The 21,983-nt window shown below is 35.5% G+C and overlaps 1 protein-coding gene across 3 annotated transcripts; it reads right to left on the bottom strand.

The window, feature by feature from the left end:
- Positions 1 to 1,844: 1,844 nt before the first annotated feature.
- On the bottom strand, positions 1,845 to 18,696 carry tfap4 (transcription factor AP-4 (activating enhancer binding protein 4)). Of its 3 annotated transcripts, none has more exons than XM_073848624.1 (7): positions 18,341 to 18,696; positions 14,202 to 14,367; positions 9,858 to 9,956; positions 9,576 to 9,746; positions 8,036 to 8,194; positions 6,624 to 6,791; positions 1,845 to 4,676 (listed from the first exon to the last, which is right to left on the bottom strand). In XM_073848624.1, exons 1-7 carry the CDS (start codon positions 18,427 to 18,429, stop codon positions 4,527 to 4,529), a joined length of 1,002 nt encoding a protein of 333 aa, XP_073704725.1. In that variant the 5' UTR covers positions 18,430 to 18,696; the 3' UTR covers positions 1,845 to 4,526. The 3 variants fall into 3 exon arrangements, with proteins under 3 accessions (XP_073704725.1, XP_073704717.1, XP_073704733.1); XM_073848616.1 differs by having other exon boundaries at positions 9,576 to 9,749; positions 18,341 to 18,695; XM_073848632.1 differs by lacking the exon at positions 18,341 to 18,696 and adding an exon at positions 18,113 to 18,238 and having other exon boundaries at positions 9,576 to 9,749.
- Between the last annotated feature and the right edge of the window lie 3,287 nt (positions 18,697 to 21,983).

Below are 21,983 nucleotides of genomic sequence, written 5' to 3'. Positions count from 1 at the left end.
CTCGCAATTGTGAGTTATAAAGTCTAGTTTTGGGGGGGGAGGGTGACTGATATGTTCTCAGAATTGTGAGTTTATATCTCACAATTCTGACTTAACTCGCAATTGCGAGTTTAAATCACACAATACTGAAAAAAGTCAAGTTTATAAAAGCAATTCTGACTATTTCTCAGAATTGCGAGTTTACATCTCGCAAATGTGACTTATTCCTCAGAATCGCAATAATTTCTCTAATCTTGCAATTCTGAGTTTTTTTTCTTGCATTTGCGAGTTTATATCACAGAATTCTTAGAAAAATCAGAATTGCGAGTTTATATCTCGCAATTCTGACTTAACTCGCAATTGTGAGTTTAAAATCACACAATACTGAAAAAAAGTCAAGTTTATAATTGCAATTCTGACTATTTCTCAGAATTGCGAGTTTACATCCCGCAAATGTGACTTATTCCTCAGAATCGCAACTATTTCTCTAATCTTGCAATTCTGAGTTTTTTCTTGCATTTGCGAGTTTATCACAGAATTCTGAGAAAAGCCAGAACTGCGAGTTTATATCTTACAATTCTGACTTTATTTCTCAGAATTCCGACTATTTCTCAATTGCGAGATATAAACTTGCAATTCTGATTTTTCTCAGAATTGTGAGATATAAACTCGCAATTGCGACTTATAAAGTATAGTTTTGAATGGGAAAAGGACTGATATGTTCTCATAAGTTATATTATAAGTTTATATTTCACAATTCTGACTTAACTCACAATTGCAAGTACATATCATGCAATACTGAAAAAAATCTAAACTGCAAGTTTATAATTGTATAAACTTATATCTCTCAAAATTGTGACTTTAAGTAGTCAGAATATTTAACCTAAAATGTGTAACGCAATAGATTAAGTAATTACAATTTTTGTTGTGTAATTTGGAATCAGTAACGGATTTGTAAAAAAAGATAATAATAATAATTGTATGGGTAGGATAGGACTATGTTTGACAAGAAAAAAAAAAAACAATTCAAGGAACAAATCCAAATCTTTATCCTTCATCTGAAGTTACAACTCTGCATGAGCTTCTAATTTGGCACCAGCGGACAATATACAACATACAAAACTAAATTTTGAGGTTACTAAATCACAGTTTAAAAACTCTGGTAATATTTCTGAAGTGTTAAACCATTTACTCCTCCTTGACCCTCACTCTCCTGATGATAAAACAGCTTTTTAGGTTAATTATATCGTAAATGTCAGAGTGTCGAGGGAATCATAAAGTGTTCCTCGAGCACTCATGGTTTAGTGATCTTTGCTCACGTACAAATCACACTCCAGGAGTCAGAATAGCACAACAGAAATCGAAGCTTGTCTTCCCATTTATGAGGCACCCAAATGCCACAGCAACACGTCACTCTTATATGTGACCCTGGAGCACCATTGTACATACATGCATTGCTAGGAACTTCATTTGGACCACTTTAAAGGTGATTTTCTCAAATATTTAGATTTTTTTGCACCCTCAGAGTCTAGATTTTCAAATAGTTGTATTTCGACCATTGTTCTATCCTAACAACCCATACATTAATGGAGAGCTTATTTATTCAGATTTTTAGATGATCTGACTCTTATGGCTGGTTTTGTGGTCCAGGGTAACACATTTAAAAACATTCTTAGAATGTTAAAAGTCGAACTGATTTGTTACTCGATATGTAACCTAGCAGAGGTTTACAGTGCCTTTTATACTGCCTTTTCATATTGAAGACGGAGAAATATTTACACAACACACTGCGAAGTTGTAAAAAACAAAGTACAAACTTTATTATTCTGTTTTTACAAAGGCACAAGCCTCTTTTCCCCATTTAAAAAAAAAAAAAAATACAATAGCTTCTCAACCAAATGGACTGACTGTCCCACATAAAGAAAAACAACAAAAATAGAAACAAAAAATAATAAGAGATGACAGACAATAAAAGAGGGAGAGGATGAGAGACAGGACAAGTCTGGAGACTGCGGAGACGGCCAGAGGACTTTGTGTGGTGTGCCAGGACAAACGTTGAGGGTTAAACACAGCCGTGTGGTTCAAAAATCACAGCGAGAAGAGCTTCGGTCGAGGAGAATGTCTCTTTGAAAACAAGAGTCGCTCCTCGTTATACTACAGTAAGTGCTTCAGGTTCATAAAATCGCCCCCCGTTTCCGACACACCCCAACCTCTGATATGTCCTCGAGATTTCTTACAGTGATTTCTGTGAGTAGAAAATACACAAAAAATAGACACCCTGTGGCTTCGGTAGAGGAAATGTTCAAACGCGGGGGGAGCGAAAGAGACTCGCGGAGACAAAACCGTTATTACAGACTTGACGTGAAAAGACAGCACGAGCAGGACGCTATTATGCCAAATAAAAGTACAAATGAACAAATCTGCCAATATCAGACCAGCCCGTTCTTCTGGAAGCCCCGATTCCCTGCAGTCTTCGCCGCAATACGAATGACAAGGTCCAGCGTGCTGACAAGCACCTGATAAATCCAGAAGGAAAAAACAATCTGTCCAGCAGCAAAAAGATTCCCTGTAATATTTCATAAGGGAAGGGGGACATGCACACTTTCAAAATTTCAGTCAAAAAACGAGACGACTCTCACCGTATGGCCAAATCTTGCCGACTTTAGCGTCGGCAACTCAACGCAAAACACAACGGTAGACCGTTCTGGAATGTTTGGAAACGTGAACCGCGAGATGAGAAGAGATGAAAATGGGACGCCGTGTCTTAACCGTGCCCTCCGGCCTTGCTCTCTAGCGCCACCTTCAGGGCTAGTTTAAGGCAGGCCTCTGTGCCTCACTGTGCACACCGAAGCTGTTTTAAGGCAAGCCACTGGCCGTTGTTTTGACACAGGATACGCTCCGTCTCTCAATCCCACCAGGGGTATGAAGAGTTCACACTATCCCATGGCTTATCCCAGGAGTGTCCAAGCCTGGTCCCAAGGACCAACGTCCTGGAGAGCTTTGCTCCAACTTTTCCCATTCCACACCTGTAGTAATCCTCAATTCAGGTGTTTGGAGACAAACTCTACAGGACAGTGCCCTCTAGGAGCCAGATCGGACGTCCTTGGCTTATCCGGAGAGCTCTCGCAGGAGTAGCACCACCTTGCACGTGATTATTCATGGCGTCTACGAACGTCCTCGTCGTACGCCGAGAGAAACAGGGAAATTAAAACATTCAAGCGAGCCGAGTGAACCAGCGAGTGCATAGAGCTTGAGCGCATGATTACGGGCTAGTCACTCTTCGGTGTCGCCGTAAACATCATTACAGAGCGTCGAACTTGACAAATGGACAGAGGACCAAAGGGGCCACGAAGTTGCTCTCAAAAGGGGGCGAGAACCAAAAGAGCTGCATAGGCTGAAATCGGGCTATGACAACCCTGGTAGTGCTATTTCCACACTGTCGCAAAAAAACAAACCTTTACACTTTTTAGCGAGTGCGCTAAAAGCGACAAAAATTTAATCGCAGGTACGTGTACCTGACGTTTAGCTTATTCCATTTGACACACAAACGACACAAATTCAGCCAGAATTTCAAAATTACATCCGTGAGGACAGGACCGGAGGGCAATTGACGCGACGGAGGAAGTGCGTCGCCCAAACAAGCATACTGGGAACCCAGCCCAGTAAAGGCGAGCGACTTCGGGTGCACAAAGTCCCCCTTCTTTGCGTAATAACTTTGCGTTATTTACAAAGGACGCGGCACAAGGCCCTCTAAGCAGTGGCGGTCTTTGTCCCTCCATTGACAATCAATCAAAGGTGCCCGCAGGCAAATGGAAAACTAGGAGCGCGTCGGCGCCAAAAATAAAACAATAACGAAAGAAAGGTAACATTTCCTCTAAAGTTTCGGAAGCCATGGTGTGAAACAGGTTTCTGAAGTCTCATTGGCTCACAGTGATGCTTCAAGCCTCCCCAGAACGGAAAGAGGAATATGACGCAACCAGAGGATGGCGGGGCAAATTTCGAGAGATGAGACGCGGGAATGGGATTCCTCCGATCAGAAGACTCTACTGCCCTCTTGTGGGCAGGAAGAAGAACAGGAAGTGATTAAGCAGAGGCCTGGAAGACCTGTGGTGGATTCTGATGGGAGATTTTGTGATTCCCTCACAAAATCGCTTACCTAGTTGAAACAGAAGACGATTCGACGGAGTATGAGTAAGAGCTGTATCATATGAATGTAACGACAAGTTACCAGAGTGCTATGGGGTTATAGTGTACTGTGCGAGTATACATAAGCGTGCTCGTTCTGCTTGTAGCACATTTCCTGTAACATTTCCTTATTTTCTTGTTTTTGTTTTTTGTTCCCCCCTCCCCCAATAAACCTTCAAGTCATTGAATCTGTGAGTCCCCCCGTATGCGAGTGTGAAGAAGACAGCGACAGGAAGAGAGGAGAGAGAAAGAAAGAGTATTTCTGCGGGAGGCCCTTTCGCCGCAGACCCCCCTCACCCCTTTTCCGCGCCTCCCAGTTACATGTGGTGGGGCGATATGGGGGTTGGGGGTGACTGGGGCAGTTAACAGTCCTCAGATCCTTCGTTGTCAGAGGCGGTGTCGGAGTCGCCGGTGTCTGTGAGGACACGGCCCGGAGTGACGATGACCGCCCGGCGCTTTTCCTCTTCGGGCACGACCATTCTGTCCTGTGTGCCTTCGATGTGCTGGATGGCCTGTGGGAAAACAGGAAGAAACTGTAGGTTGACTTGCTTAACTTTGCTTTATTATCTGAAACAACTCGTTTTACACTAGGTTTGGTTACTTGTTCTGAACTAAATTGGAACTGGATTGGAAAAATTGGAACCGGAAGTGCAAAAATCCTGAAATCAGTGGATTTTTTTTAATAGGTTTTTGGTTAAATGCCTGAAATAAGATCTGTGGTTAACATAACCTGAAGATATTTTCACGTTTTAAAGGATTAGTGCATCTTCCCCACATATCATCCAAGATGTTCATGTCTTTCTGTTTTCAGTCGCAAAGAAATTAATGTTTTTGAGAAAATCATTCAAAGATTTTACACCATATAGTGGACTTCAATGGTGGCCAATGGGTTGAAGGTCCAAAATGCTGTTTCAGTGCAGCTTCAAAGAGCTCTACATGATCCCAGGCAAGGAATAAGGGTCTTAGCTAGCAAAACGATTGGTAATTTTCTTAAAAAAAAAAAAAAAAGGTACTTTTACCACAAATGCTCGTCTTGTACCAGCCCAACCTCACACATTATGTAATCGTGTTGGATAAGTCACGCAAGATGTAGGCAGAAGTACCAACCCAGTGTTTACAAAGCAAACGTGCAAAGAAAGTTAACAAAAAAAAAAAATTGGGGGCGATTTTGAAGTTTGAGGAGAAAGTTTTTCACGAAGACGAAGAACTAACCTTGCGTGACCTTTCTAATGTAATTACGTAATGTGTGAAGATGTGGACATGCAAGATGAGCATTTGTGGTAAAAAAAAAAAAAAAGTTCAGAGAGAGGCACGGCTGAAAATGCATCCTGTTTTGTTTTAATTATTTTACAAAAACACAATGTTTCGTTATTGTGAGTGCACACAATTAAATGTAGTCTCTAAAGAAATATGTATTACCTTTATCGGTATGATAAAAAATGATAAAAGAATGCGCTACTGTTCAGCTTCCACACTCCACACAGACACTTCAATAGCGCACATTGTTCTCGGTTAATATTAAACTGAGTGGCCATGTAGCCTAAAGTTGCCACTACGTACATATTTCAGATGAAAGTCATATTTGAGGTGGATGAATGATAGGTGTGCATTTGGATGTCCTGTCCGATGCAATATTACCAAACAGACCAGCCATTAACGATCTGTCCGTCACAGACTCTGTGACTTCGCCACTTCCTGTGGATTTGTTTTTTCTGTGACTAAGAGACTAATAAAATTTGGGTCGACCAAGCCTCTTCTCTTTGGCTAATGGTTAAATGGTTAGTCGACTACTAGCGGGCAGCCCTAAGCAAAACAACTGGTAATTTTCTTAAAATATAATTTTATTTTTTCCACAAATGCTCGTTTTGCACCAGCCCAACCTCATGCATTACATAATCATGAAGGAAAGGTCAAGTGTGACGTAGGTGGAAGTACAGGCCCAATGTTTACAAAGTGAATGTGCAAAAAGAGTAAAATTACCTTTACAAAAAAACAAAACAACATAAAACAACGATGTTGGGTGATTTTGAAGTTGGAGAAAATGAGATGGAGTTTTTCAGCTTACCCTACCTTTTTGAACCGGAGTACACAGACAAAGAACTAACCTCACGTGACATTTTCAACATGATTATGTAATGCGTGAAGTGCATTAAGTAAGTGCAAGATGAGCATTTGTGGTTAAAAAGTATAAAAAGACAGACTAGAATTTGGACCTTTAACCCTTTGGCTCCCTTTGAAGTCCACTATATGGAGAAAAATCCCGGAAGGTTTTTCTCAAAAATCTTAATTTATTTGCAAATGAAGAATCACATGGGTTATTTCCCACATTATTTCCGAAGTGAACGTCTCTTTTAATCTACAACTTCAGGTGTAGTTCTTTAGTGCCCGCAACAATGGGAATCTGGTAGTGAAATCTCATTTAGGACTTTCTCCTTGAGCTGGGCAGAAATAGGTTTTACCTGCACAATGGTGTCCAAGTTCTGTCGTGATGTGGATGCTGTGTTGATCACGGAGGTGGGGCCCATGGTGACCACAGTGACATGATGGGGAGGGGGCGGCGGCGCAGGGGCGGGAACAATTACTGTGGCGTGATGAGTGGGCGCAGGCGGCGTGGCAGGAGAAAACACCTGAGAAATAAAGCAGGACGAAGGGTTACAACAAATCAGAACTGACACTTAATGCATATAGTTACTCATCAATGTATCTGGTCTTATTGTGCATGATTAAGCGCACATTATTCAAAAGTTTAGGGTCTGTAAGATTGTTTTTGAAAGAAGTCTCTTATGCTCACCAATGCTGCATTTAATGCAAAAGCAAAAATGCAATAAACAGATATTTTATGAAATATTATTGCAATTTAAAACGACTGTTTTCTATATGAATGCATTTTGAAATTTAATTTATTCCTGTGATGCAAAGCTGAATTTTCAGCATCGTTTCTCCAGTCTTCAGTGTCACATGATTCTTCAGAAATCATTCTAATGCTGATTTGCTGTTGACTACATGTTGAAAACGGTTGTGCTGATTCATAAATTTTGTTGAATGCATTTTTCAAGATTCTTTACATGTGACCATAAGGGTCCAGAATAAATAAGCTTTCCATTGATGTATGGTTTGTTAGGACAGGGCAATATTTGGCTGAGATGCAACTATTTGAAAATATAGAATCTAAGGATGCAAAAATAATTAAATATTGAGAAAACTGCCTTTAAAGTTGTCCAAATGAAATTCTTAGCAATGCATATTTCTAATCAAAAATTAAGTTTTGATATATTTATGGTAGGGAATTTACAAAATATCTTCATGAAATATGACCTTTACTTTAGCCTAATGACTTTTGGCCTAAAAATCAATTTTGACCCATACAATGTATTTTTGGCTATTGCTACAAATATATCCATGTTACTTAACACAGATTTAGTGGTCCAGGGTCACATATGAATAGAAAGTTCAAACGAACAGCTTTTATTTGATAAAGAAATCTTTTGAAACATTTAAATTGGTCTCTTATGACCAATTTAATGCACCCTTGCTGAATAAGACTTTTATAGTAGCGTAATAATAGTAATAATATTCTCTGCTGCTAAAAATATATCTAAATATTCTAAGACATCAAAAAGTAATATTACACAGTCAAACCATAGGTAAAATAAAGTCCCGTCCTACATTATTATCATTTGAATACTACGTCACTCAGAAATCTGTCACATTACAGAAGTTAAATGCATAGCAAATGTCATTTGATGTTGTCTTCAACTCTTCTAATGCCCTCTAGTGGATCAACGCCTCAGATCAGCACAAACAAAGTGCACTGCAAAACCTCTTATCATTAGTATGCTAGTATATCAGTAAAACTGATAGTATGTCTGACCAGCGGGCTGCGTGCAGGTGGGGTGGTCTCTTTTCCCAGCTGATCTTGTTGCTGCTGTTGAAGACGGAGCAGAGTTTGCGTCTGCACGTGCTGTTCCTGGACCTGCTGAGCGATCACCTTTAGCTTCTCTGGGTACAAGTGTGCATCCAATGAGCGGATCTAACAGAAACACACTCAGGTCAGTACAACAGCAGTGTTTCCTCTTAATACTTTTTTTTCCCAGCCTGAGGAAGTTTCTCAAGCACGTTTCATGGATAGCAGCAGAGATTGAGGTTTAATTTGCACTTCAAGTGTGATGTTCGGAAACGATTCAAGCTCTCGGGGGAGCCGTGCACCTTCTGCGATATCTCATTAAATATGCAAAGACTAAAGCAAGCTAATTTTAGCAGGCAAACTGATGCAGCAAAAGAAAAGTTTGATAACGGATTTCACAGATGACAACTCTTCAGCACTGGGCTGTGATGAATACAAATAGGAGAGATTTAGTTGAGCGAGTTCTGTTGAAGATTCACAAGATTTGTCAAGTAACGATGACAAAATGTTATGAATGAGAACTCCCTTTTGTAATGAGGTACAAATTAAAGTATAACTATTCCCAAAATGCAACCTGGGCTGTTTTTTTTTTTTACTGTAAAGGAGACAAACATATATCTAAAAGCATAATTACGACAAACGAGCCGTTTTTGAGATTGACCGTGATTTCGTTTTGTGGTCAATGGCCGGTGAATGGGAATACTAGGGGCATAACTTTGAGCGCATCAAAGTCGATATTTTTACAACACTAAGGCTCGACACACCATGAAACTTTGCTCAAAGTATCGGCTGGGTCTCTACACATGAACTCGAGCATTGAGAACATTGTTTGTGTTTACTACAGTTTACTAAAAAGAAAATTTTTGATCAATTCAATTTCACTGTTTGAGTTTCCGCTCGCGGCCGTCTTGCCAGTCAAGAAGTGTCGATCTCCGAATGCGAGGAGAGTAAAGATGGATAGCTCCTAAAGCATATTTCCATATAAATGCACGGCTAATTCGTTGTTTTGAAAAACAATATTAACCTTCTAGTTGTAAAAAGAGCCTCATATAAGCCTGATATTTTGTCCTATGCAGTCCATTCATTCGCATTCGGAGATCGACACTTCTTGACTGGCAAGACGGCCGCGAGCGGAAACTCAAACAGTGAAAGTGAGTTGTTCAAAAACTTTCTTTTTAGTAAACTCTGTGTACACAAACAATGTTCTCAATGCTGGAGTTCATGTGTAGAGACCCAGGCGATACTTCGAGCAAAGTTTCATGGTGTGTCGAGCCTTAGTGTTGTAAAAATATCGATTTTGATGCGCTCACATTTATGCCCCTAGTATTCCCATTCACTGGCCATTGACCACAAAACAAAATCACGGTCAATCCCAAAAACGGCTCGTTTGTCGTAATTATGCTTTTAGATATATGTTTGTCTCGTTTACTGTAAAAAAAAAAAAAAAAAAAAACGGCCCAGGTTGCATTTTGGCAATAGTTATCCTTTAAGCTAAAAGGATGTTTACCTGTTCTTCTAGCATCATGCGAACGGAGCGCTCTTTATCCAGCTGTTGTCGGAGTTCGATCATCTCTCGTCGAAGATCTTCCACCTTCTCCTCCTCCAGAATGTCTGGAGACCCAATCCCTTCATCCTTCTCCTCGGCGCGCCTCCTTTTCGGGGACGACCCGCTGAACTCCTTCTGAGGGGAGGAGGAAAACATGAGACGACAGGAAATAAAAAGATCTCAAATGTTCTCATAAGCCATGTTTAATTTGCTATATTAATAAGATATAGAAAAGAGCTTCACCTGTATGTAGCGTTTGAGTTGGGTGTTTTGTTGCAGCAGCCGCGTCTTCTCCTGCTCCAGAGAAAAGATGTATTCGGCCGTCTGCTGCAAGATGGCAGCCTGAGAGAGAAAGAGATCGCATTACATCCATCTGAATGTGCTGGCACAATGATGTTAAACATCTTTTGTGATGGATGATATGTGTGCATGACTGTTCATAAGTTTGGAAATGTGTAGTTTAATTCAGAAAAGATGCATTAAATTGGTCAAAAGTGACAGTAAAGACACTTCTAAAGTTTTTCTTTTGAACTTTCTATTTAGTAAGCAGCAAATCAGAATATTAGAATGATTTCTAAAGGATCATGTGACACTGAAGACTAGAGTAATGATGCTGAAAATTCAGCTTTGCGTCACAAGAATAAATTACATTTTAAACTATATTCAAATATAAAACAGTTTGTTTAAACTGTAATAATATTTCACAATTCTACTGCATTTTTGATCAAACTAATTGCAGCCTTGGTGAGCAGCTTTGTCTTAATTTTAGATTTTTAAAATAAATAAAGAATTTAAAAAGAAGTATAGCATATGGTAATAGTGAAATATATTAAAAGAGAACTAATCAGATGTCATTTAAACTTAAAGAAAAAGATAATTGACATTTTATTGGTGGCATCTACACTAGTGAAAAGTTTTTAAACTAAGATTTTTAATCTTTTTTTTTTTTTAAGTCTCTTCTGCTCACCAAGCCCGCATTTATTTAATCCAAAGTACAGCAAAACAGTACAATTTTGAAATATTTTTACTATTTAAAATAACTGCTATCTATTTGAATAAATTTTAAAATGTAATTTATTCCTGTGATTTCAAAGCAGAATTTTTAGCATTATTACTCCAGTCTTCAGTGTCACATCAGGGCTCGACAATAAGGATTGCCCGATGGCCCGGGGCCAGCGTGCGAGACGCTCGGGACAGTAGACAGGATCGTCACTGGCCCGATCGGTGCTGCCTTGTCACTAAAGTTTAATTTGCAAATACAGTCTTAGAATCGAGAAACAGCTTGTGTTTTTAAGCCTTTAAATGTTACCTTCTCTGTGATTTCGTGAACACCATATTGCTTTTCAGTTCCTCTTATCTGATTGGATGTTGTGAGCACAGTTTTTTCCGTAACCTGGTAACAACCAGTACAGCGACGAGACGGCAGCATCAAATTATGAAGCTAAAAAGAAAACGTCTGTTTCTAACTCGCATTTGCGACTAAAAATTACTACGTGCGACTGTGAAAAAATATTTAGGAGCACCATGTGCGACTGATCCCATCAGCATATCTGTGTTTGCGCTCAGTGGAGCTTCAAAGGTTTCTACACGTTTTTGCAACGAAGAATAATGCATCACAGACATATCTCACGAATCTTTTCATAAACAAAGTGTAAAGAGAGTGTAAATAAGAGACTGATTGTGCAGTAAGTTATAGAGAGCGCCGTTGATTATAATAGAGCTTTGTAATATCGCAAACAGCTTGTGTGACAGCTTTTAATCATTTTTGTGGGAGTTTGTAAATGAGGTACTGATTTATTACAACAGTTAAATAAACAAGTTATTATTAAGTGACTTACATTGTCTGACTATAACACTATGCCTGATTTTGCTCTATTTCTTCATCAAAAGTGGTCTGAAACAAGTCACAACTGAGCTGCTGCGCATCTCCATTCAAACACAGCGGTGTTTCGTTTATGAATGAACGTGCGTTTTTAAACGAATCTAGTGAAATGATTCAATTTGCCATTCATAAAGGCTTTATTCCTGAATGAACCATCCGTTCGAACAAATCAAACGAATATGATTCAGTAATTAAATCTCTTGCCGCCACCTGCTGGCAGATCTCTGTATTCAAAATTTTATATTTAAAACATTAATCTCAACATGAATTTATGAATTTGATTGCACTCATGGCACCTCTGAGACTAATTAAACATATGAAAATGTAAAAACTTTCATTTCATGGACGACCACCATAAAAACAATAAAACTTTTAACATAAATTCTGCTTAATAACAGTCTGTTTACTAATATTGTTTGATTTTCTTCTCTTTGCAACAACATTCCTTTAATATTAGTCCTCCATTTATGTATAGTTAACTGCTGATCTGGGACCATAAACCTGGACATACTGTTGTGCATAAATTTACATCACAATTATAATTTTTAAAATTGTCAATTGTATTTAAGGAAAAGTGTATGTATAGTTATATTTGGCTTTTGACACATTATTTAAAATGTGGCTAAGAAATAACTATTAACTTTTTAATTTGTTTTTTTTGGTTGGGCCAGTGAAAATTTTGTCAGGGCAAGTAAAAATCTGAACCACTGGCCCGATCGGGCCAGTAGAAAAAATCTTTAGCACATGTTCCTTCAGAAATCATTCTAATATGCTGCTCAAAAAACATTGTTGTTATTATTATTATTATTATGTTGAAAACAGCTGAGAATAATTTTTTCAGGTTTCTTTGGTGAATAGAAAGTTCAGAAGAACAGCATTTATCTGAAATAGAAATATTTCGTAACATTATAGCTGTCTTTATCATCACTTTTGATCCATTTAAAGCATCCTTGCTAAATAAAAGTATTACATTTTTTATAATTTCTTTCCCAAAAAAAAAAAAGAATGGTATAGTGTAAAATGTTACAAAAGCTTTTTATTTCAGATAAATCCTGAACTGTTTTAAATATTGATAATAATAAAAAGGTTTCTTAAACAGCAAATCAGCATATTAGAATGATTTCTGAAAGATCATGTGACACTGAAGACTGGAGTAATGATGCTGAAAATGTAGCTTTGATCACAGAAATAAATTACATTTTAAAATATATTCAAATAGAAAGCAGTTACTTTAAATAGTTAAAATATTTCAAATTTGTACCGTTACTGTATTTTGGATTAAATAAATGCAAGCTTGGTGAGCAGAAGAAAAAAATCTTAGTAGTGTACACTTACATAAAATCTATATTAAAAAGAATGGTTTACCCAAATAACAAACACTTTTGTTATAGCAGATGCTAAAAAAAACATTCACGCAGATCTTTCCAATGCAACAAAAGCAGACTCACTAAAAGCTATCACACAGGTTCAAAAGTACAGATGTCAAGATTTTCAAAGAACAAACTCTGATTTGTGAGTTGGATACTTTTGATGAATCAGGTGAATCTGGTTCGCAAAACATATGAATGATTCATTCACATATGTGACCCTGGACCACAAAACCAGTCTTAAGTCGCTGGGGTATATTTGTAGCAATAGCCAAAAATACATTGTATGGGTCAAAATTATAGATTTTTCTTTTATGCCAAAAATCATTAGGAAATTAAGTAAAGATCATGTTCCATGAAGATTTTTTGTAAAATTCCTACTGTAAATGTATCAAAATGTAATTTCTGATTAGTAATATGCATTGTTAATAACTTAATTTGGACAACTTTAAAGGTGATTTTCTCAGTATTTTGATTTTTTTGCACCCTCAGATTCCAGATTTTCAAATAGATGTATCTCGGCCAAATATTGTCCTATCCTAACAAACCATATATCAGTAGAAAGCTTATTTATTGAGCTTTCATGTGATGTATACATCTCAGTTTTGTAAAATTTAACCTTATGACTGGTTTTGTGGTCCAGGGTCACATATTGGAATGATTCAACTCTATAATCAAAAACAAAGATTATAAGAGAAGAAAAATTACACAAACAACTCTTGTGTGACATCAGAAGATTTGCAATATGTGAACCTGGACCACAAAACCAGTTATAGGGTCATTTTTTTTATTAATATCTATTGATGTGTGGTTTGATAGGATAGGACAATATTTGAAAACTATAGAAACTATTTGAAAATCCAGAATCTGAGGCTGCAACAAAAAAAAAAAAACCTAAATATTGAAAATAAATCGCATTTAAAGTTGTCGCAAATGAAGTTCTGGGCAATGCATATTACAAACCAAAAATTATGTTTTGATATATTTAAGGTAGGAAATTCATGGAACATGATCTTTACTTAATATCCTAATGATTTTTGGCACAAAAGAAAATACAGTGCATTGTTGGCTATTGCTACAAATATATCCGTGCTACTTAAGACTGGTTTTGTGGTCCAGGGTCACATACAGCATTGTATGTTATATAGACTACTTCTGTTTTACTTTCAAGATGCTTTTCCATGCTTGTTTAGAGCTTAAAAACATGGGTTCGGAACAACATGAGAGTAAGTAAATAATAAAAGTATTTACTTTCTGAAAAAAACAAAAAAACATTCATATAAATCAACACTTGATTTCAACTCTTAGCAGTTCGTTTACAAAAGCGGTCTGACTCACCTTGCTTAGCTTTTCTCCGTCACTATGCGGGATGAGTGTTTTCAGAGACTGGAAGCCAGCGTTGATGCTCTGCATGCGCCGGCGCTCATTACTGTTGGCGATTTCCCGCCGAATACGCCGCTCCTGGTCCCGCGCCGTCTCTGGCGTGAGGGGAATGTTTGCTAAGCTGTGAGGAGGAGATATAAAGGCACTTTAGTCTACTTGAAACTTATTTTAAAAGTAAAATTACTACATTTAACCTCATAGGTTGTAACAGAGCATGTATTATAATCATGCACCTAAAGAAATTGCAAAAGCATGTTAAAAGTGTCTTACATTTAAACACTGCCAAGCTGAATAATGTTAAATGAATTCTCTTTGAAAATGATACTTGTGTAACAACTTCCTTTCGCTTAAATGCCTGAAACAGGACACAACCATAAGAGAAACATTCAAGTGTGAAGAAGAAAATATTGACTTTCCTAAACGCTCATTGAAGCCCATTGTCTCTAAATTCGAGCCCCTGGAAATCTCTGCCTCGCACGATCACACGCGTGCTTTGGCCGAGGAAATCGAACCCTAATTGAACTTCCTCCCTGTCTGGGCATCTCACGGGGTATCTCTGGAAAGCCTCTCTTATCAGCAGCGCCTCAGCTGCATGAGGACAAACACGGGGAACAATTGTGCCGGCGCACATGAGGGGAGAGAGAGAGGTTTCCCTGCTCGCTTCCTTACGTCCAAGCGGCTCAAAACCCAGCAAACAGATCCGATGCCAAAATCACAACTAGAGCCAACAGTGGAACAGGAGATACGGTCAGATCAGCCGTTTGCATCCATCGTGCATTGAATATGACCCAACTTCTTTTATGCATGAAAATGAAATGGTCAAAAGAGAGCTTTAATTTCAGAATGGGGTGAGAGACTCTGCATTCGTGCAGTTAAAGCTACCATAAAGAATACTAATAAAAATGTAACATTTAAAAGAGTAAACTAGCTAGCACAAAAGTTCTATATTAAACATAAATCAAGCTATAATAACCATTCAAAATAAATAACTTCATAATTACAGAGACGTTGTAAAAAATGTTTTGTAATATACAAACATCAATAATAATAATATATATAATGACTTAATACTAATAATAATTGTAATGTTTTAATTATAACAAGTAATATTTAAAAATAATAATAAATAAAAATAAATAACTTAAAAAGAGTGTTTTAATATACAAATAATAGACATTTAAAAAAATTATACTTAAATGACTATTAATGAATATTAATAATAATAATAATAATACTTAAAAAAGGTTTAATAATACTACTTTAAAAAACGTGGTTTAATAAGTTTAAATACTTAAATCTTAACAATAAATAATATTTATTATTAATACTTTAGAAATTAAATTTTAATACTTAAAAATAGTTTTAAACATACAAAAATAATAGTAATGTTGGAAAAAAATAATTTTTAAATCATAATAAATAATATTTAATAATACTTTAAAAATAGTGTTTTAATATACAAATAATAATGTAATGTTTTAAAATTAATAATACTTTAATAATAAATCATTTAATAATAATAATTAATAATAGTGTTTTTAAAGTAGTATTAAAACTTTAAAAAGTGTTTTGTATAAATAATAGACATAATAATAGACATTAAAAAATATAATAAAAGTGGTTTAATAATAATAATAATAGTTTTTAAATGCTTAAATCTTAATCAATAATATTTAAAAATAAGAAGAAGACTTTAAAAAAATTGCATTTTAGTACTTAAAAATAGTTTTAAATATACAATAATAGTAATGTTTAAAAAATATATCGTAATAAATAATATTTAATACTTTAAAATAGTGTTTTAATATACAAATAATAATAGTAATGTTTTAAAAACAATAATACTTAAATCATAACAGTAAATAATATTTAATAATAGTAACAAGTGTTTTAATAATTGCATTAATACTTAAGTGTTTAATAATAATAATAATACTTTAAAAATAGTGTTTTAATATACATAATTATTTTTTAAATAATACTTAGGTCATAACAGTAAATAATATTTAATAATAATAATACTTTGAAAGTGTTTTAATATACAAATAATAATAGCAATGTTTTAAAAATACTTAACAGTAAATATTTAATAATGTTTAAAAGTGTTTTAATATACAAATAATAGTAATGTTTTTTTAAATAATAATACTTAACAAGCAGTATATTTATTAATGCTTAAAAAAATTGTGTTTTAATAATTGTAGTGTTTTATAATAATAATACTTAAGTAACATTTAAAAAGGAATAATACTCTAAACAGTGTTTTAATACTAATAATAACAACAAAACAACAACAAATTAGAAAGATAAAAAAATAGGCCAAAGTACAAGCTTGTAATATGACAAAATTCATAAAATATTACCGAACACTGCTCATAAGTCAGGGTGTTTTCAGTCACAACACATTATGAATTGATTTAACTGCTATAAAAATAATGATTTGCATCCAGTTTAAACTGGACTTTGCTTAATAACCAAATTAAAACTATTAGAGAAGAAAGAAATGCCTTTGCCTTCTACATTTTCAAAACACAAACAATTTAAACATGGTTTTAACCAAAAATAAATAAATAAATAAATAAATCAAATGAAATGGCGTTTAATGGTAATATACAGTCAAACCAAAAATTATTTAAACACCAGATATAATTTTTGATATTTTTTAGCTGCGAGTGCAGGACACTATAGTTAATTTATGTAAGTGAGGATAGCATAATAAAGTAAACTGAGATATAGTACACCTAAAACCCTTCATACAGTAAAAATGATCAAAATTTGGGACCAAAAGTTGTACAAGTTATTGACATTATCATTTGTATTTGTTCTGACACAGTTTAACTCTTGAGTTCTTGTCATATTTTATTACCATTTTCTAAACTATAGCGAATAAACTGATAATGTGAGAAATTTTGGTTTGACTGTATATACATTTTATACGTAAAGCAACATTATCAACAACAAAAAAGTACCTTGGTGTTTTGTACAGTTGTAAAACCACGGTATTCTATGCATTTTGTAATCTATATTGAAGAACCACGGTTTTATCTGTAAATCTCCAAAATGTCCACTGAACAACAACATACCTATTAAGACCATACGCATTATTTGTATGCGAGTTACTTTAGGAAAAAACTACAATTCCCAGAACGCCGTGCGCTAATCGCCTCACTGGCCCCGCCCCCTTCTGAGAATGGATCGCAGACGCATTGACGGGGCCTTACTTCAACAGCATACACACCCCCTTATTAAAATAACACCAGTTATTAATTTACTAACCTCTAAACACCTCATATTCCGTTCACAATGAGCCGAAAGTGTAATATCGAGCGAGACGACCAACACGCTCGCTGGCCTAAATAAAAAACATCGTGTTCACAGATGATACGGTCCGCCATTACAACAATGCGCCTCTCGCTTCCTCCGTCCATGCGGCAGCAGCGACGCAGTCCAAATATCATCTGATCTCTCTCCCACCGCACGCACGGCTTGATTTCTCTCGCCTAACGCACATTTCAGCCTCGTATTTTGAGGTTACGCGTTTGCAATGGCAGTCGGGAGACTTTTAATATTTGATAGCGATGAGAAACAGACGACGCCAAATACACGAGCCACAAGCATGGCCGCACTGCCCACAATAACTTAAGGCTGGAAAACGCACGAACTTGAGCGCAAACACACTTTTAGTCTATAAACCCCTCTATATGACGGCAAATTCACTGGTGGGACGAAATATGCGCGGTTTGTAATATGAAATAGACGCGCGGCGAGACCAGCAGCGTGGTGTGTGTGCATGCAACCACGTGGTTTGTGTTTGTTAGACACAAAATGCATCGATTTCGCCGAGATATTTCATAGGTAGCACTGACCTGACAAGCCAGGGGGCTTCCATAGACCCCTGCGAGGTGATTTAAATTTAGAAAACCGAGTCTCGCTTGGGTTCCGTGCTGTTTTAAGCCAGTGGATAGGCGCATGTACACAATAACACAGAAATCATGCATGCATGTTACTCTAGTAGTAGCGCTGCTGCTGTTGGCGCGGGATTAAAGAATCGCGCACATACGTGTGCGCATTGATTAGAAGAGGCTCTCACGTACCTGCACAAGCCCCCTATGACTTCTTTCTCGCTTTTCCTGAAATGTTGCAAGGAGGGCACCTTCTGAGCTGGTACCATGAAATACTCCATGCTTCCCCGCTTCTCTCCAGCTCGGGCTCCTCGATTCTTCTTGTACTTTAGCGGCGTGAAAACAAAACAGCTTCTTCGTGCCTCTTGCTCATTTAAGAAGCAGACCTGTGCGTATCCTGCTGATTTCGGGCATGGGCGCCTGAGATGAGTGTTGAGTTGTAAGGTTACTCTACTCTTCCAGCTGATGGGGTTCCCTCGTAGTGTGTGTGTGGCGCGCGCTCGCTCTCTTCCCTCCCTCCTTCTGCATGTGTGTGTGTTTGCAGCTGATCGGATGTCTTTCAAGGCGGGAAACAGCTGGTAGGAATCACACACAGCACTGCACTACCAAAAAGCCTCCTTCCGCCGAACAGGAGGACTTGCATGTAAACAAAGGAGTATTGCAACAGCATTTGAACGTCGACCATCTTCTCCTGAAATCAGTTTCACGCCGATTGCATGGCAGAAAGCGTCTTGTTATGGGTTTAAATGCATTTAAATATCTGCGCACCGTGCGTAGCTGTTTCATAAGTAAGAACCTAAACATAAATTAAAGCATAATGCATGTCTTTTAATATAGATCTAGATCTGATAGCAAGCATTTCTACATTAAAAAAATTAAAGCATGGACCTAAATATAAATGCATGTGTATTAAGAATTGTTGCATATTAATTGGTGCTGTCAAACGATTAATCGCGAAAAATAAAGGTTTTTGTTTACATAATGTATGTGTATAAGTGTATGTTTATTTTATATAAATAATTGTTATTTATTTAAAACTTATATTTTGGATAATACATGCACTGTTTAGTGCTGTGAAACGATTAATCGCGACTAATCGCATCCAAAATGTTATGTAATAAAACTTTTTTATTTACATATATATTTTCAAAAAATAGGGGGTGTGTATGTGTGTGTGTGTATGTATATATATATATATATATATATATATATATATATATATATATATAATTAATATACACAGTATACACATATTATGTAAACAAAAACGTTTATTTTTTATAAATGTATAGATTAATAATGATGAATCATTTGACAGCACTAATATTAATATATAAGATTTATCAGTGCATGTAAACAAGTATTTTTTAAACTAAATATAAATCAATGCATGTCTATTAAAAAAATAAATATATATATATGTGTTGCATATTAATTAGTGCTGTCAAATTAATCACATCAAAAATAATCGATTAATCGCATCCAAAATTTTACATAATATATGTGTAATATATGTGTAATATATACTGTTTATAAATACACACACACACCCTATATTTTGAAAATATTTACATGTGTTATTACATAAAAACTTTTATTTTTCATTTTAACAATTAATCGTGATTAATCGCATCCAAAATAAAAGTTTTTGTTTACATAATATATCTGTGTGTACTGTTTATTTATTATGTATATATAAATTCATCCTATATTTAGAAAATATTTACATGTAAATAAAAACTTTTATTGTTATTACATAAAAACTTCTATTTTTTATGCGATTAATCACGATTAATTGTTTGACGGCACTAAAGTTTTTTTCAGTGCATGTAAACAGGTTATATTTTTCGTAAGCTAGCTTTTATTTATTTTTTAATCATTAATATAAAAATATTGATCTGGATCTAAAAAGTACGCTTTTCTACATTAAGTTTTAAAGCATGAACCTAAATATAAATCAATGCACGTGTATTAAAAAATAAATGTATATGTGTTGCATATTAATTAGTGCTGTCAAACAATTAATCTCATACAAAATAAAAGTTTTTGTTTGCATAATGTGTCTATACTGTGTATATTATGTATATATAAATACACACACATACACACTATATTCTGAAAATATTTACATGTGGTATTGCATGTAAATAAAAAAATAATTGTTATTATGTAATCCATTTTTACTAATTTGGATGCGATTAATCGCTTGACAGCTCTAATATTAATAAAAAAAATATCAGTGCATGTAAACATGGTTGTTTTTTAAGCTAGTTTTTATTATTTTTAAATCATTAATGTAAATATTAAATATAAATTAATGCACGTGTATTAAAAAATTACATGTATACGTATTGCATATTTATTAGTGCTGTCAAACGATTAATCGCGATTAGTGTATACATATTATTTTAATATATAAACATATTTTCTTAAAAATATACATTTACATGCATTTATATATACATAAATACATATAGTGCACACACTTATGTTACGTAAACAAAAACTTTCGTTTAGGATGTTTGAATTAATCGTTTGACAGCACTAATATGAACGTGCATGTAAACACGCTGGATTTTTGTAACTAACTTTTGTTATTATTTTTAAATCATTAATATAAAAATATTGATCTAGATCTGTAAAAAATGATCGGTGCATGTAAACTGGTTATATTTTTCGTAAGCTATAGTTATTATTTATTGCTTTCGTTAAAGCAATAATATAAATTTATTCATCTTGATCTGCTAAAATTTACGTTTACACAACATTTATTTATCTATGTTTTAAGCATTAATGATATGTTTACAGTTTACCTAAAATATCAGCGCACAGAGCAATGCATAATGCATATCTTACACTCTCAGAAAAAAGGTACAAAAGCTGTCACCAAGGCAGAACCTGTATACCTAAAGGGTGCATATTAGTACCTAAAGTGTACATGTTAGTATCTAAAAGGTACAAAGGTGTGCGTTTTTAAAAGCTATGGCCCCAGTGAGAGATTTGTACCTTTTTTCTGAGAGTGTGAAATATTCTCTCTGGATCTATTTACATAGTTTGTTTCATTCTGAAGCGAATGTAAACATGTTAAAAATCAATGCGCGATGCTATTCGTAATATCGCTCTAGGTCTGTTATGTTGCTTGGTGAATGTAAATAGGCTCTTTTTCTTTGACTGGGGGGTGAAACATGCGGGATCAGCTGACATGCTGGCAGGGCTTTACAACACAACACCACCAACCAGCGGAGGAGGAGGAGAAAAGAGCAGAGGGAGAAGAGAGAGGGCTGACACTCAAACACCATTTTGGGTGCATGAAAGTTGTAGTTGTAGGAGGAGGAACAGGAGTTACCTAATCGCATGCTCGAAGCACAAATCACACACACAGACAAAATGGGAGCGGTCATGAAGAACCCGGAAATGTGTTTTGCTGTGACTCAACCACACGCTAAGGGCGAGAACGTGGACGAGCACGAACATGCGTGAACGACAGGCTGTGATATATGCACGCGAACTTATGGAGGAAATGACGGGCTTGAGATATTTCCTCTGTTACAAGTTCTGGATAACGTGTTTGTGTGAAGCTGCTTTGAAACATGTATTGTGAAAAGCGCTATGTAAATGAATTTGATTTGACTTGAATTAATATGTCCACTTGTCATGTGTTTTATATAAAATATTATACATAATTATACATACTTGGTACATAATGTAGTAAAATAATATTTAGCATTATAATGCAATCATACAATCGACTTATATTTATTAAAACATTGTAAAACATCGTTTTTTATTTAAATTTCTAATAATTTATATAATATTTCTAATAAAATTCTTACTC

This window comes from Garra rufa, chromosome 1 (genome assembly GCF_049309525.1).
Source record: "Garra rufa chromosome 1, GarRuf1.0, whole genome shotgun sequence".
NCBI lineage: Eukaryota > Metazoa > Chordata > Actinopteri > Cypriniformes > Cyprinidae > Garra > Garra rufa.
Note: the sequence above shows the minus strand (reverse complement) of the source record. Positions and strands in the feature narration are given on the sequence as shown.

Excerpts from the sequence above, each read along its gene's own strand:
- tfap4 (XM_073848616.1), bottom strand. The coding sequence starts at position 18,429 with ATGGAGTATTTCATGGTACCAGCTCAGAAGGTGCCCTCCTTGCAACAT. Across the intron at positions 9,957-14,201 it reads ACGGAGAAAAGCTAAGCAAG|GCTGCCATCTTGCAGCAGAC; the intron begins GTGAGTCAGACC and ends TTTCTCTCTCAG. Across the intron at positions 6,792-8,035 it reads CACCTGCACGCAGCCCGCTG|GTGTTTTCTCCTGCCACGCC; the intron begins GTCAGACATACT and ends TTTATTTCTCAG.